Here is an 18192-nt window from a genome sequence, read left to right on the forward strand (position 1 = left end):
CCTGTGGTATACATCTTAATTGAAGGAGTCATGCTTGAGTAAGAAGGCAAACATGGGGAGTAATTTATGACAAAGCTTTGTTCCTTAACTGTACTACATCTATTCGTAAAAGTCATCCATGTATTTAGGTCTGTAGTCATTAATGTTTCATATTTGTTATCTTTGCACCCCAAGATACCCTGCAAGAGCTAGTTGTTTTGCAATGGTTTTACATTTTTCAGTGTTTAACCGCTGATGTCTTTTGAGCAAATGATTTGTAAAATATGAAAAAGGTAATTTTTCTCTTTTGATCTTTCAGCTGCAAACTCAAAATCTCATTCCATGTTTTAATGCTTGTACAGACAGAGTGGCAAAGCTATAGAGTCTCTAGATTTTTGAAAAATGTATAAAGTGACTATGGTAAAGATGCAATAAAGCCAGCGATAAACACCTAGGATTGTTCACGGATATGGGCGGAATTATAAAACAAGCTGGTTATGTTCCTACCTTTGTAATATCCTTCCAGAATTTTAAGAATATTCTGATGCATGTGAACACTACAAAATGCTTCTTTCAGTATCTTTAACTTCTTTTGTCAAGACAACAAAATGCTGCACAAACTCTGGGGCATGTCTTAGATCTTGAGTCAAGAGCCACTGAAAAATAACTACTCCAGTAGTGAAATGCAGTCTGATGTGCAGACGAACGCAGAGGAGAAGCAGGCTGGTCAAAAAAAGAAGTGTCAGAATGAATCAAAACTACTAGGTGAAACGTAGGAAGGCCCAATACAAATACTTAAACTGGATTATAGCCAGGAAATGAACTGTCTTATTTAATGCTTTAGAAAAAAACCGCTCTTAACCAGGAATGATCAGAAGATGGTTAATGTTGTGTTTTGTCTGAAAAACACCTTCTGCAGTGCAGTGACCAGCAAAGGCAAAATGAGACATCAGTTTTTGCACTGCCTCAGAGGACTGCTGGATCTGCTTTTCCTGCTCATTCCAGTAATGGGAGTTTCATGTCCAAATACAGTTAAAGGCTGATACATCTTAGTGGTAGACTTGGCAACTGTAGGTCACTTCTGTATTGACGGTCATGCAGATTACTGACTGCAGACTACTACTTACGATTAGCCCATAATAAAATACAAAATGTTTTTGCAGCTTTGCATAGTCCATCAAAAATTTTTCAAATGGTTTCCTTGCATAAAACTTCATAATTTGTATTTTTGATGTAAAAAGTACCATCTCCTTATCTAGGCCCAGCCTGAGTCTGTCCTGTTTCCTTAGTATACCTCTGTTGGTTTTTTTTTTCTTGGAGTTGAAAGCATGTTCTTTTATAAGCAGTGCTGCCGTTGAGTATTATTACAACAGGAAAGAAGTTACAGGCAAGACCAGTGTGTCTCAGTTTCAACATTATTTCTGCTAAACAGGTACAATTTCCTGGATCCTTTTAACCTGGACTTTGTATTAAATTATCCATGGTTTTAAAGTGTGACTGGCTTTCAGAGCATGTCAGCTAAAGGATTTGAAGGTGTAAGGTGAGATCTATTTTATGCATTAGTTTGTGTATCACTTTCCATAAATATTAAGATAGCATTCGGTACTTTGGCTACTTTCTATACTCTATTCATTCCACTGATACCACAGAACTTCAGCAAGAAAGGAGAAATATGAAGGGTTAAAGTTTTTTGCGTGATGGATTATATGGAAAGCTGTTTCATTTATTAAAAGAGCACAGTTCAGGGATCTACATAAAGCTGTGATGCTTAAACTGAATCATTGTCCTTTTTTTAATTTTTTTTTTTTTTAAAAAAAGAATGTCAGAATTATTTCTGGTAATTAAAACCATCTTCCCCAAAGACTCTGTTTTATGTGACTAAGCTCTGAAAAGGATCCCACCCAAACTTATAAACACCCCCAAACGTGTAGACAGGAGAAGGACTTGAACCTGAGGGGCAGCTTTTGGGTTGGTGAGTCTGTCTTCTGACATTCAGTGGCTAAAGGGTAGAGCCTTAAAAGTGGTGATAGAATAAAGTATCGGGGAAGTATCTGGGGAGCCCTTACAAGCGCTGCTTTCCTTTCCTCCCCCTTGGTTCACTCTCTTAATGCCTGTATACAGCTTGCTCGATGCACCTTGCATGGGTTACTTGTGCTAGCTTTTCTAACCTGACAAACCTGATAAAGGGTCGATTACCTTCATTTCAGTGTGTATTTTAAAGTCACGCTGATCCAAATTAACTCCTTTAAAATTCAGTGCATGCATACCCAACTGGAGTTGTAGCTTCAGTTCCATTGGAAACTGGGGATAAATCACAATTTAGTGATTGCCGTGCTACAATCCAGGAGTGATAGAGCAGGATGAAACTACTTGGTTGTAGCAGCAATTTCCACCCTTGTCAGAAGGGCTGGGAGAAAGGAAATTGCTAGTATTTGGTGAAAAAGGGGAGGGTGGTGGTAGGAGAAACCCTTGGTGATTAAACTTATTTTTCTTTTCCTTTTCTTTTTTTTTTTTAGCTCAACATGCTGAAGCCTACACCAGTCCCTGTGATGCATATGAGGTATGTTTTGTTTAATAAAGATGTGTTGACTACATACACAAATTATTCCCAGTTTAATACACATCTTACCATTTAGTAAAATCTTTTCTGGGAAAGTGAGCACAGTAACAAATCACCGAATGTGAATGGAAGATTTCAGAATCAGGTTGATCTGTTAATGTTGTAGCTTGCTGCAAGTTTGAAGTAGTCTTCAAACAGACGTTTGAATCCCAAAGTTGAATCAGGATCCAGATCTGACTTTTACCTCTGCCTATTTTGCTGTTTGAAACAAATCGCTAACTGCAGTTTTCTTTTGAAGGAGAATGTGAAAGAAGGAGAGAAAAGTAGTCAACGAAATGAACTAGCAAAGGACTCGGGATCCACAGTTTTATTTTACAGCTTTGGCTCTTTGTGATGCTCTTTATATCTTCTCCTTAACGTGAGTTACACATGAAATAGTCTGATCTTTTGTACTTGGAAACAGAAACCTTGACTTGTCTTTTGTGTTGCCTGGGCTTTTTCCATAGATTTAATGAAAATCTTTCTAGAGAAAAATATAGGTCAAAATGACCAACAATTTTCATGTTGAAGGGCCTGACATGGAGCAATATTTTCCATCTCACTCATATCCCCTGCCTTATAATTTTGTCTTGCGCTGTTTGCAGTGTCAAATGTGGGGTTTTTCTATTGAAAACTGATGCCTGGAAACTTGGAGCCTAACATCATTTATTTTTTTCTTCCAACTTTAATTTAACAGTAAACTGGGGCCTGGAGCACTTTGTAATTTGGCTTCATTATAAAATCCTAAAAATGTGTTATCTCATTTTCTGTCAGTGCTTTTCTGAAGAAACTTCTGGGCATTCTGTGGTACATAACACCATAAGCATGGAAGTAGAGTTTGCAATTCTGGATTTTGAGGAAGGTTTCTGTCAGTTCACAGACAATAAGAGTTCAAGTATCCCCCAAAAACCACCCCAAAACCAAAACCTCTTACATTCAGCTTTTTCTGTGTATATTTTTGTGCAAGTAAAATTTTATCAGGTAGTAATTTAGTGGCTATTTTCTAACAGCCATTAACAGTTCTGGAAACCGGTGGAATTTCACTTCAACAAAACATAAAGCTCCTGAAAGCCCCACTTGATGATTTCCATTAGATAACAATCTTCACTTCTTTTAGTATGTACTTGGTGTGGTTAATGACTAGTGTTTTAGAGCGTGAATGAATTTGACTGATCACTGCAAGAATAAGACGCTTGCCTAAATTAATATGTTTCAATCAGCTTTTGCAGCAGATGTGTGCCACATCGCCCTTCATGCTTGCTTCTGTCTATTAATTGTTCTTACAATGCCTGGTAAGATGAGGCAGATTTTGTAAATAACATTTCAGGTTTAAATTGTTATATGCAGTTCAGTGTAGGTGGGAATGTTAAGTGCAAGGGTAAAACTGAACAGAGTGAAGTGGTACATATAAATAGATAGATGGCATTAGCCAGATTTGTAACTAACCCTGTTTCTGTGGCAGAACGGAGTACCAGTATTTCTTATCTCTCTGAAGGGTTTGACTGTGATCCCACGTGCTGTACTATAAATGAGTAATAACATCTGAAGTCAGGCTGAATGCGGTGCGCAGCAAGTACAAGCCTAATAGCACCGTGGTCCTGCTTCCACGGGGGAACGGAGAAACTGTGGTCTGGAATAGCTCAAGTACAAGCAGCAGACCCCTGTCCTCTGGTACCTGTGTCTGTCCTTGCCTCTTCAGCTGAGGGACAGGAGATGAACTCTCCCACTCTTGGGGGAAAGCATGCTTACCATCCAGTGCTTTAATCCATACCGTGATTACGGGCAAATGTTGGGCACCATCATCCCAAATTCCATTTCACAGGTGGTACGTGGAGATCCAGGGACAGCAAGTCTTCCTAGGTGTACCCAGACAGTGACCTTTAGACATTTTGTGAAGGGTTCTTCCCTGGCCCAGCTGCAGCCATTTAGATGAACTTTTGGAGGGTTGTCCTGAAATGCCTTTAAGGACTTGGGTGCCTGAAGCCTGCTGAAGTGGCACGGGAGGTGCATGTTGCCCGGACTGTAATTTAGAAATGCATAATCCTGAGATACAGATAGGTTACTGTCCCTTTGTTTTCAAGCACAAGTCCTCTGTTGAGTGTGAAAAGAAAACAGCTCTCTGTACTTTCTTGAACTGTTTATTCAAGTCACAGGTCCTTTCCCAAAAGTATTTAAACCTAAATAATTTTTCTAAGAAACAGCAAGAAGTTGGAAGGATTATATCTGGATGAGGGTTACAACAGATACGGAACAAAGCACTGAGACTGGTTTGAGTTTTTTTGCTTCGTGCTTTTCGCCAGCTCCTGGACTTTTTGAGTATGTCTTTTTGTTTTCAATATAGATATGGAGGTTCTGTCCAGACTGAAACCTGTAAGGGTTGAAATCTTGAGAAATGATTCAGAGATGTTAATAAAATACTATAACATATGTATTTTTACTTTATAAATAAAGTAAAATATAAATATTTATGTAAGTATATATATTTATAAATATATGTATAAATATATATATATATATTAGATATATAAAATCAATTGTCTTCTGAGACAACATTATCTCTTAATATACCCAAACCTATCTTCCTCTGGTTTCTTCAGTGACGTTGGTATTTTTTGTTAGTTCTGGGCACCTAAGAATAGGAATCTGGGGTTTGGGTGGGTTTTTTCCCTCCTTCCACACACCTTCCCACCTCCCCCCACCCCGCTCCGACCTATTTATACAGCATCAGTATTTTTGAGCATTGTACAGAAAACCTGCAAGGTTTTGTTGGAAAGGCATTGCTTATCCCCTGTGTGGGACTATGGGGAATAAGTTCTTAACTTTTCTCACTGATACCTGTGCAGCCCCTGAAAACAGTAAGCAGAATTTGGCTGCTTCCATATCAGCTAACTGAATTCGTTTGGTCAAATCAAGCATTTAGCTTTATTGAAGCCAAAGGTATTAGATGGGACACATTCTGTTCAGTTTTACAAAATTTATTGAGCTTGGCAGTTTCTCATACAATAGCGAGCACTGAATTTGTTCACTACTCAGCTTCACATTGCTGGCTTTAATTAGCTTTTCAACCTGTTGTAATTTAAACTGTTAACTATACACAGTGCTGCAATTGCTGTTAAGATTTAAGCAGATCTCCTGATCTTGAGATTGTCTGTTTGTCACCCTTCAGATCTCTCATTTTTAGGAAGTCTGGTACAAGTTAAGTGCACTAATCTTTCTTGTTTTCCACTATAAATATCACTCATCTTTGAGGTTTTTCTTGCCAGCTAGGTTAAATGGCATTCCACTATGATTACTCACTCAGCATACGTTCCCAATTTGTATTCTTAATGTAGAAATGATTTATGAAGTCCTGAAATACTTTATCTTACATTATATTAATTGTAGCTTAGGTCTCTTTCAGAGGTGGTAATGTTCTTTGTATCTTCTGGCTCGGTTTTTAAAGATCTGAATTAATATATCATATAGTGATGAAAGGCAATAAAAATATAAGACAAAACTGTGCAATTGATAAAAGAAAGGCATTATTTACTAGAATGCAGTCTTTGAATCTTTCTTGTTATCTGCTTTTACCTACCTTAACTTTTTCATGCAGAAGCGAAGTACGCAGCATCGGTACCTTACTCAGGTTATCACATTTACTCTGATTTGGTTGCACTCCACTGTTTCTTTGTACAACTTTAAATCTTGCTGTCTCCCTAAAAATGCTGTTATTCACATGGGGTCATGGGCTTCAAGGTAAAACTACAGCAATGAACTTAATTGAGGTTGGTAGGGGGCTCGGCTAGTCTGTTTGATAATCCACACCATTTTCCAGGAATGAGTTCATGGGAAAAAGCAAGCAAACCATGCAGCGGGCCGTATGCAGACTTGAAGGGTTGTTCCCTCCATGCCTAGAAGTTAAATCATTGCTATCTTACACTGTTGACAGGAGGTTATAATTTTAATTAGCTTCTCACCTGTTTGATGTAATTCAATATTCTTACAATCTGTGTGGCGCTGACAAAGGGGATCCCGCTCTCCTGCTTTCGGCTGGGATGGAGTTAACTTTCTTCTTAGAGCTAGTACAGTGCTGGGTTTGGCACTGGTGTGAGACCAATGTTGATGGCACACTGATGTTTTTAGTTGTTGCTGGGTGATGTTTACGCTAAGACAAGGACTTTTTGGTTTCTTGGGCCCTGCCGGCCAGAGGGCTGGAGGTGTGCAAGAGACTGGGAGGGGGCACAGCCAGGACAGCTGCCCTGAACCAGCCGAAGAGGTGTTCCATACCAGGGGACATCATGCTTGGTATAGAAACCTGGGGGGTTAGCTGGGGCGGGGGGGATTGTTTCTGGGGGACTGGCTGGGCATTGCTCAGTGGGTGGTGAGCAGCTGTACTGAGCATCACTTCTTTCCCTTTCTCCCTTTGGGTTTTATCCTTTTCCCCACCTTTCCAATATAACTGTTGTTGTTATTGTTATTGTTGTTGTTCTTACCTTTTTATTCTGTTTAAATTATTAAGTTGCTCTTATCTCAGCCCTCAAGTTTTACATTCCTTTCTGATTCCCCTCCCCCCCCTCTGGGTGAGGGGGAGTGAGCGAGCGGCTGTGTGGGGCTTGGGTGCTGGCTGGGGTTAAACCATGACACCTGTGCATTTTCAGTTAAGTGTTTCTTAAAGAACTGAAAACTCCAAGCTCCTATAATATAGGACAAAGAATAAAATAAAAAAATATATCCTATAAATCTAGAATGATTTTCACGCTGGGTAATCCACTGTGTGAAACAAATCACCACTGAGTTTTGTTTGCAACCTTAGAAAAGTATTTGACATTTACTCAGTTATAAGTCTGGGTATAAATAAAGTAAAAAAAAATAAATATATTCCCAGCAGCTTTAGAAAGAACAGTTTTTAGACATCTTTCACTCTTTTCTAAAAGTGAGTTTTCATATTATCTGATTTTCCTGCGTTTTCTTCTTCTTAAGATGCTGATTTGGTGTAACCTTTAATTTGCGTTTAATTCTTTGTTAATCCAGGAGTTAGATGCAATAAATAATATGGGTAGTATTCTGCCTTTGCTGACTTTCTCCAGTATTTCAGTGTGCATATGTGACACGGCAGGGAGGCTTTAAAGAGGTACGTTTGCAATAGCACTGGACATGAACTGCAAAATATGAGTCCCTGTTTAAAGTCTCTCTCCCCTGTCAGCTCCCAAGTTTAATAATGATGGAATTTGGGGAAGTAGTATGAGCTGCTATCTGGTATGTATGTGCAAGAGATAAAGTGCATATGCAATAATAAAACACTCTTCAAAATCTGATCTTTGGTCTGTTAACATGCTGAACATGCCTTTTTTTACAGCAGTGATTTATAGTCCAGCATAACCATGCAGAATCACTTCATTATATTTGAATAATGAAAAGAGTGCCATCAAAATGGCATGTCTCAAGGGAGCTTTCTGAGGCAATACTTTAAACAAATGACTTTTTAGATAAATTTATTATGAAGTGTGATGAAAGCCATTTTTCTTGGCAGTCACATCTTGCGAAATCAATGAGGTTTGTTGTGCTGTAGTGTTGGGGTGGGTTTTGTTGAATCTCTTACATAAGTAAAAGCCAAATCCGTAGAAACGGTGGTTGATGATTTTGCTGGTGCCATAGAAAGGAGATGTAACGCTGTACTGGTCACCTATAGTCCTGTCCTATCCTGTCTGCTAAATACTTGGGGACCAAACTTACAACCTGCTCCCACAGCTGGTGGGAAATTTATTAGTTGCTGAAAAACTATTTTTTACAGGTATCTATGAACACTCATTCAGATTTGTTACGCCATAATGTGGTTTTATGCAATTAAAAGAAATCAGTATTTGTCTAAGACCTGTTCTGTCAAAGGAGTACTCAGCTTTTGTACTGGCAGTTTGTTAAACTGTGTTATGAAAAGTTTACAAAACCACCCAGAAATCACCAATCTTAGTATTTGTATCACATTATAAACGTGTCTATTCCTCTGTCATATTTAGCATCCTTGAACCTCTTGTTCCAGTATCTAACATTTGATTAAGACATAAACATTTTTTTCCCAGATCTGTACATTTGTTTTGTAATCAAAGATGTTCTAAAGGAAATATTTTATCTTCAGGACAAGTATGTCTTGGATGAAAATAACTCAAGCTTTTTCTTGGAGATCTGCATTTGGGGCTGCACTTTCAGTTTTCATTTTTATACAGTTATTTGAAAATGTTTTTGTGTCTTGAGGTGACTCCTCCTTGACCTTTTTTAGTGGAATACTAATGTGAGAGCAGGACATGATTTCAAAGAGGCTGATTTTTTTTAGGAGATGGAAATGTGTCTATACCATTCATACTTGTGTACTGCTGCATTTTAGACCAATAATAATGTATTGTTAATGAGCACATAGAAAATTTACCATTTTTTAAAAAACTGCAATATGCAGCTATGTGCCCATACGTTAAAGAAGTTTTTGTACTCAAATCCAGATATAATTGTCTGAAATGCTTTAATAAATTTTATGACACTAAAAGCATCTTGATTGCAACTCAGTACACCCAGATTCTTTTCCTGAAATAACCACTGGTTCTCCTTGAGTCACTTTCTTTCCATACCTTGAAAGTAGGTTAATGTATTTGCTGCTTCTTGTGAAGAGCATTGAGATCTACAAATGAAAAGTGCTATGCAATCTTTATGTATTAATAATATGATGGATAATATTCTCCAGGGATATAAAAAGGGAGGTATAAAAGATGCTGGGAGAATGAACTTCTAGAGCTGTAACTGACCTCATCTTATCAGTGATAGTTTGCAGCTCAGAATTTGGGAGTTATTAGCCAGAGCGTGCAGCCAGGAGCAGGAGGGTGGCAGAGCCCTGGCTGGTGCTGCCCATCAGCTCCTGCCACTTTGGAGAGAGGAGGACACCCCTGGCTGATCCGCTAAATCCTGTGTCATCCTCCTCACCCAGGCAGGTTTTGCCAAGTCCAATGCGTGAACTGAGCCTGTAAGCAAATACTGCATGATCAGAGAGAAAAAGTTAGTTGTCGTCTTTTCAGGAAAGATTCTTCGCCAATTTAGCAATTGTGGTTTAAAGACGATCAAACCTGATTTTACCCATTAAGAGCACTAAGAACTTTCTTCCTCTCCAAGGAATAAATCTTATCTAAAATTTAAAATCAGTAACAACTTATATTGCAAAGTTCAGTAGCAAGAGGCAGTGAGGTATAACTTAGTGAACCTGAAGTGGATATTCTGTTTGTCCCTGTGTTTGAGTGTTTTCTGTATTGTTGCATTAACTTAAAAGATATTCAGTCATGAGGAATGAGTAAATGTAGTGGGTTTTCTTTTTTTTCAAATTCCAGTTTTTCCTCTCCTACAGTAAATGCAAATCTGGCCAAACTTAATTCCTTCTAATGGGCTAATTGATTCAGCAGTCACTGAGTATGTGACCTGACTTCTGGTTCACTGAATCACTAAACGCGGTATTGAGATGATGCTTTTATTTCTGTTTCATTTGGTAATGCATCTTGATCAGAGTTGTTGAAAGACGTGAACTGGCGGCTTTTGTGAGGAAACGTGCCCTTCACCTCGGGCAGGTATAGCACCAAACATTGTGCAGGGGGAAAATACGCTGGGGCTGTGCAAACAGGTCGTGTCCTGGGTAAGCATGTGTGCTGTGTAAGATGAATCTGCCCTTCACTCCTCTGTGTTGGACTTTCTATTGAACTAATCCATCATTTGATTTTTGGCATCTCGGTAATTACTGCCAGCAAAAACTAGTCATTTTAATGGTTGCAATATACTGCAAGCACATTTAACTTTGATGGAAACTTTGAATGACTTTGCTTCAACCGCTTGCCTGTTCTTTGTGGGCATTTTTACAATCAACCACAGACTTGTACTGAAGACTTTGGTGACAGCTGTTAGCTGCCAGCAACTTGATTGCCTCTACCAGGCAAGGGTGTGATTTCCAGACTATCAATTCCTCTCGTAGCTGACCTTTATCAGGCCAAACACACACAAAGGGACGTGCACCGTCCTGATTTCTGTTGGTTCCAATTTCCTCTGAATTCTGATGACTGTTCAAAAGCTGCTGTGATGAAATGGAAACATTTTCTCCCCAGCCAAACCTAAATGTTCAGCAGCAACTTTTCTCCGTCTCTAAACCCGTTCTTGTTGCCCAAGTCTCTCTCCCTGTTGTGTTTGCTACCTAGAGAAGGCCACTGAGGGGGGGGTTAGACAGCATGGGTGGAAATACACAGCTCCGATGTACACTTCCATTGCCTGTCTGGAACATCTTTTGTCAGGAAAAGCAGCTGTCAGTGCTGATGTGTTCTTTGTAGGCACAAGGCAGAACCTGAGGGAACTGGCTTTCTCTAGTGCTGCTGGTAGCACTCACAGGCTTTTGTTTTGTGATTTTGGTGACAGTCTGGAGCTTTTCAGTGCTTTAATAGCCTCTAATCAAAAATCTGTCCTCTGCTAGGACAGATTTTTTTATTTTTTTTTTTCTGGACTAGCAAAGTGTTTCCGGAGTTCGGAGTTGCTGTCCATTCAGATAAAGCATTTGTACGGAAGACTGTTCAAAAAAAAATAAATTTAAAAATCAGCTTCTGAGTTAATGCAAGTTTTTCTACAGGTTTGGAGGGAGAGGACAGAGTTTAAAAGGCTGATTGTGCTGATGAGTGCCCCTAAAAATATCAACAACACACTTCATAGACAAATTATGTGGGTAACCAAAATTCTCCTTTCTTTGTTTCTTCCTGCTCACAGGTTTGTTTATAAACGTTTAGATTGAGAGTTAATACCACTAGCCAATTTCATTGAAATAAAATAATGGATTTCTTGAAACCACTGATGGACAGTTGTCAGTACTTGACATGAGCTATGTTCAGTTTACACGGACTTTGACTGTGCCCTGTATCTCCGGCTGGATAAGGAATTGGTAAACCTGCTGCTGTGGATACTCCTGTGTTTTTAGAGATGTCTGAGATTACCGTAACTGTTAAATTTCACCATTCCTATTAACAGCCCTCTAGCAAGATCACTGCTGAGCACAAGCAATTTAAAATCATTACATTTGTCTGAGCCAGCTTTCAGGGGTGTTTGTTAGGTACTTGCTCAGCTCTCTCCTCCCTGTTCCTAAGCACCTCTCCCACCACAGCCCTGTGTGTGACGGACCAAGGGACTAAATATATATGTGGAAACTCAGTTTAATGAGCGCTTTCAGTCTTCACTCAGTTCAGGATCAGACATCGAGTGTTTCCATATGACCAGGAGAATAAAGTCAGAGAAGTTCTCGCAGTAGTCACTAGTTCAGAGAACTTGATGCCTGTGAGAGTTAATTTTTAAGACAGCCAACAGCAATCAGCATCAAATCATTAAAAATGTCTTTTGGAGTGTTTGAGGCCATGTAAATGCTACTGATTTTCTGGTTTTGTGAATAGCTGGAGTCACCATTTAATAATATCTGATATGAGGAGAATGCTGATTGCAGGTTGGATGGAAATGCAGAATAAGATTTGGAGAGAAGGATCTGGACCTTTTTATTTTATTTAAATATTAAAACAGTCTGTCCACACTTCTATGGTAAGCAGCATAAGTTAAAGGGAGAATTTTGTGTATTGTCTTTGATGTTAAGCATTCACTTTTAACACTTAAGAGGTTTTTTTTCAATGTTTTTTGAACATTTTTTCCAACTATTTATTAATTTATGAATTCAAAGGAGTTGAGGGTTTTGTCATACCCAAAACTATTTCCTCTACACATTTTAGACTGGTTGTAATATTTTTTTTTTGTAGAGGTTTAACTTTGGTTTTGAAAAAATAAAAGCTAAATAGTTCATTAGAATGAGGCAGGTGGCTTGCTCTACGTTCCTCCAGTTGGTTAGTACTGCTCGTTACATTGCAGCATTGCTAAGTCAAGTCCTTTTTATAGTGTTTGTAATTTTGTAAAATTAATTTAAAGACATGACTGCAAAATCAGATCCAGCAGTGTATGCAGTTCAGCTTTCTGCAGGATGTTTCTTGTACATTCAGGATGTATTTCAGCTAGAATATCAATTTGGACATAAATGTGAGAGGCTGACAACAGATTAACCCTGGCAGCTTAGATCCGAGGGGTAAGGCGTGGATTACAGTTACATGGGTTTGCTGCCCAGGTAGCTGGTGCAGAGAGGTTGATGGTTCGACTCCATATGATTATGTCTGGTTAATGTTTGATCCCGGAGTAAAACACCTATCCAGATTCCATTCTTTTTGGCTTAAAAATACCACTGTTGTTTTGCTGCTGGTACAGAACTTAAAGAAAAGGTAGTGGAAAGAGCTCTGCCTATTGGGGTTTTTAGCTAAGCCACCGTTTAGCAGTTGTTCACATACAAACTTCTGCATCGTTGGAAGAGGACGCAGAAAAGGCTTTTAATGCAGTGATACTTTCTAAAAGACGTGAGTCATTCAAATCTGACAAAGCATGTCTGTTCTTTGTCGGTGTGAGAGCTGGAATGCGTAAGAAACCCCAGCAAGCTGAAGTTTCTGTTTTGAACGATCAGTTCAGTTGCAGCCCAGGACCGAGCTGAGTTTGTATCATCACAGTATTGACTCATTTGCTTAAACTGGTGCGTGTGTTATGCATATACGTACCCCTGCCTGAGATGTTCCCATTCACCAGTGCTCCAGCCCAGGGCTCTCTGGGGATCACAGCAGGGGATGGAGTGAAAGTCATGAGGTTCTTCCTGCCTCTGTTTTGGCTTCAGCTTTTCTTTTTTTTGGAGAAAAATTGGAAAAAAAAAAGGGGGGGGGGGAAGTACACTAGGGATATAGCAGAAAATGCATCTGCTATGTAGTTAAATTGTGCAAAACAGAGGAATGGAAGCTGCAGGTCTTTAGATCAGAGCCCTGCTGCTGAGAGTTATGTTGTCAGGAAAGGGCACAGGACTATCTCAGGACACCTTGCTTTGGTCACTGCTTCTCTATGGGGATTCTGAGCTCTATGTAAATAACTTACTGGTGTCCAGCTGTAGGTGTCTTTCAGCAGCCTGTGATTACCAGTGTCTGGGAGCTTGAGGAGATACATTCCATGTGACTGGATGAGGTAGTGTGCCAAGGGGAGGACAAACTTTGCTTAACCAAAGGAAAATGACAGAGGAACTCTACCACATTCAGATGTCCAACAGGCGACCACCAGGCTACAAGGAGTTTCAGAACACCAGTAGATGCCCAAACAGGAGTTTGGTTTGGTTTTAATGATCTCGGCAACTAATGACTAACTGTGGTGTAGCCACCCATTTTCTGTTTTGTTACTATACAATTCTGTGCTTGGCCACACAGAGGTGGTTTTATTTTCTTGTTCCTAAAGGTTTGCAGGAAAGAAAAAGCAAAGCAAAAAACCCTGAACCCCCACACCTGCAAGGATGATTAGGGATTGTAATAGCTGCTAAGTGATACAAACACCTGGATTTTAGCTGGGAGGTTCTGTCAAAAACTTATTTTTTTAAAGCAGAGCCCCTAGTCAGCATTATATCAGCCCTTATTTCTGCTATGACAAGTGACAAGAAGGATATACGAGATAGTTTGGAAAATGTAATCCGTCTTTTAATATGAAGTAAATAGAATGTGCTCTGAATTATAACAAGCCTAAATTCAATTTCAACCACTGGCCAAACAGCCACCCGTGACAGTTACTCTGTAAATGAGTCCTAGACAGGCCTATTGATTCACTTAAGTCATGGGTATGTACAGGACATTGCTTGTAGTACGCTTAGGAACTTCTGAATGGTATTTATTTTTTATCCAGATTAGTGTACTGCGTGGAGATCTCAATTTTTACTTATTTATTTATTTTTTCAGGAAGCAACACTGAAACTTTGTGAAATGAAAGATAAGAAATTTAAGGTGAGGTTCAGGAACACGTAAGTTGCACAAAAGCTGTAATACCTGGAATCCTAATGTCAGACAAACTGTGTCAGGCACAGGCTAAGATAATTTGCTGTATGGCATCGTCCTGTTGGACGGATGTGACTTCACATTCCTGATCTGGTTGTAACTCTGTAAGATTGTTGCTATGAATTACTAAAAGTATAAGGATTATTAAACATGTACAGCTTCTGTATGTGGGAGTGAAAATGAGCTATTAAAAAGATCGAAATTATAAATGTCTGAAATTAGAATTAGTCACACTTTTGGTTAGATTTGCAAGTCTCCCACTTAGAGAACTGTTCAATACTCATACTTTTTCATTCTTTAGTCGTCTTTTAAATTATGTCTGTTTTGATGTAATTTTTCTAAGCCTTCATTCTTCATTAATCATTATGTTAGGGATTAACATAATTTAGGTATTGGAGCATTTGAATTGATTTAATGCTTGTTTCTGTTTCAGCTGTCAGTCAGTTCAGGTGACTGGTAACTCCACAGGTTTGTTGGTTTTGACTTCTAACCCAACCCGTCGAGTGACCTGAAGATGGTGTGTACTCAGCAATTTGAAGATGAGTTTCACTTTTATTGTTTTCACTTGGACAGCCAAAAACTCCAGTAACTCTCTAAATTTAGACTTGAATATCTTAGGGTGATATTTGCCTTTCCTTATTCAAATTTAAAGAGATTAACACTAAGCAAACATTTCAGAAGCTTATTCTAGGGAACTCATGGAAAGTGTTTTGTTAATGTCTTTTCCGAGGCTTTTTGCTTCCCCCCCCCCCTTTCTTTATACCTTATAAAAACGTGCGTGTAAAAGCTTAAAACCCACTCTCAAGTAGATCTAATAGAATGGTATTATGTAAAGGGATGCCATGGTAACTGAAGTCACTAAGACAGGGAGTGTCAAGCTGTTTAATGGTGACTGCTATATTTAGGCTTTGGTTTACGACAGTGTGAATAGCAAATGGAAGTTTGTTTAGTGCTCTTGTTTCCTACCACTTACAACCCAGAAATAATGAGGTGATGCAGAAGACAGTATTGCACCACCTTTGCTGCTGTTTAGACATGGAGAAGTGGCTGCTGGTAACCAGGATTGCTCTTTGGAGCACTTTCCCTCTCTCGATAGATCTTGTAGGATCCCTGCAGCAGCTCCACCATCTGTGCTATCTAATTAATAATAACACTCTGCCCTTAATGAAATTTAGCACCCAAAGTAACTAGAGGAGCCTGCACTTTGTGACCTACCGACTGGGAAAGTAGCGGGAAAGCCTTTTCCATAGGGAACTCTGTTATTTAAATCTGTAAGTAAAGCGGAAGTGGAGTGAGGTGGGAACACATGCCATCTTTCTCAAAAATAGCAAACATACCATCTTCCATGCTGTGAAGGCTAGACAATGCCATAGATCCTGTTATCAGTAACTGTCACAAAACAGGGTAGGTTTCTCTTCATACCTCTACAAGAAGTTTTTACATGCCAGAATAGGAAGTGAAGTCTTATTACCAAGGTTTCGTTTTGCTTGCTTTAATACAATTCATTTATGTGTATGCTGATCTATTACCATAAATTTAAATCTAAGTCCTTGTCAAAATGCACAGGGGGGCATTACGAGACAGTGCTTGTTACCTTACTTATTCAGAATCAGCCACTAGTAGTTGGACTTTATGGTTAACGCAAGATAGCGTTGCTTTGGAAAAGGAAATAATCACTCTCAGAGTGGGGTTGGAAATGCTTTATGAATAAGATGAGTAAACCTGGGCCCATCAGAATTGTTTTAGACTATCGGGAAACTTGTGAAGTTGCTAACAGGCATGACTTGGGTAGGAGTAGGTAGTGTGAGCTCAGCTCGGAACAGCCTTCTGTCGTTCTCTCCTGCAGTTAGGAAGACATAAAGAAGCACAATGAGGAGAAACAGATAAATTGGAAGGAAAGGAGAGATTAAATCAATAATAGGGGAAAAACTTCAACAACGTGATTATTTAGATAAAAAGCTGGTCTCAAAAGACCCATTGCTTGACACATGAAAAATTGATGGGAGAAAGCAGTAGCAAATAGTTTTCTAGGAGCGATGTTGTATTGGCAGGAGGATGGATAAGATATTTACAAAGCATTTAATTAGGTTACATCTGACAGCATTATGAAGTAGATGAATGTGTGGATTGTTTCACCTGGCTTTGGATCATCTAGATCTGTGAATAAAGAACAAAAAATTTGGCTGAAACAGAACAAAGTCATTAGGTAGGAAGAATTCATATTCTGTAAAAAATATTCTGGATTACAATATTGATATTAAATCTTATTATTAATGCTTGTTTTCTATGCTGGGTGTGTTTCTAATGCTGAAATGCAACATAGCCTATTCATTTCTGGAGTAGCTTTGTTCAAGTCCACAAAGCAAGCAGAGGTTTTTGTCACAGCACTGTAAATCTGAAATACCTCAAGAGAAGACTATAGCTTGGCTTTGAAAGAAACTTAAAGGACTAATTTGATCCATATTATAGAGAAAATATGGCAAGCTAGATGAGAAGTTTGACACCAATTCAAAATGCATCTTCTTAATACCTATTTTTTCTTTGAATTTCTTGTGTCCTATATTCTAATAGTTTTGTTAACTAAATTATGTGTTTAAATTTATACTGTAAATTCAGGCTGGCATTTGGGTTCCCTACAATTACTTGTTTGTAAGGCTGTGAATGCTTATTAATGGATCTCAGCTTTAGAATGAGCATTTCAGGCTGGGTGCTCAGCCTGGAGGAAAGAAGGCTCTGGGGAGACCTCACAGCAGCTGCCCGTCCCTAAGGGAGCCTACGGGAAAGTGGGGAGGGACGTGTTACATGGGCACGTAGCGGTAGGACAAGGGGGAATGGCTTTCAGCTGGAAGAGGGTAGGCTTAGATTAGATGAGGAAGAAATTCTTCCCTGAGGGCGGCGAGGCGCTGGCACAGGGTGCCCAGGGCAGCTGTGGGTGCCCCATCCCTGGCAGTGCCCAAGGCCAGGCTGGACGGGGCTGGGAGCAGCCTGGCCTGGGGGGGTGTCCCTGCCCATGGCAGGGGGGCTGGGGCTAGATGATCTTGACGGTCCCTTCCAACCCAAACCATTCTGTGATTCCAAAGCATTGCATATGACTGATGTTTTCCTGCTTATTCAAAAGCAACCAATTGTCAAGAAGCCAAAACTACCTTGAATTAAAACCGTTGCTTTGCTTCCACAGACAAGATGATACTTGGCTGTTTTAAAAAACTGCCACATTTCAAGTGAACGTTAATTCATTGCTGAAATTGCAATATGGAGGAATCACAGCTATAAGGTAAATGGTAAATGAAATACAAAATTTCTCCCATGGCACATTGTATAGAAACTTTACATTTGCATAGTGTGGGTAGTGTTACACATTTTCCAGGCGAAATAATAATGAAAAAGGCTTAAGTTTCCAGCAGAATACCTTGGCAAAAGAACCCAAAGTCTAGTTAATCTCTGGGAAATATCAAGCTGCATCTAATAGCTGCTTTGTTTTTTTATTTGGTTTCTGTTCCAGTTAACATAAAACAGAGTTGTTTATGTCATTATATCTATGGCTTTGAAATTTGTTCCTATGTTGTACTGTATATCCCTGCTTTAAATGTTCAATTTAACTTTCAGTGTTTTACAGCCTTTACAGCCTTTTGTCACTTCTTCAGTCTTCAGAGAAAGATGAAAACTTTGCGATAATGGTCGCCCATTGAACTTGCA

At 39.2% G+C, this 18192-nt stretch overlaps 1 protein-coding gene across 1 annotated transcript in view; it reads left to right on the top strand.

Annotated features, from left to right (window-relative positions):
* LOC308063397 (uncharacterized protein) overlaps positions 1-18192 on the top strand; it is a 76466-nt gene that overhangs the window by 34825 nt on the left and 23449 nt on the right. Inside the window, exon 2 of the mRNA XM_080386325.1 lies at positions 1412-2539. Coding sequence (XP_080242451.1) covers positions 2502-2539 — 38 coding nt within the window. The 5' untranslated portion in view covers positions 1412-2501. The remainder of the gene's footprint in view (positions 1-1411; positions 2540-18192) is intronic.

The sequence above is a fragment of the Falco punctatus genome (genome assembly GCF_963210335.1).
Source record: "Falco punctatus genome assembly, chromosome: 4".
Classification (NCBI taxonomy): Eukaryota; Metazoa; Chordata; class Aves; order Falconiformes; family Falconidae; genus Falco; species Falco punctatus.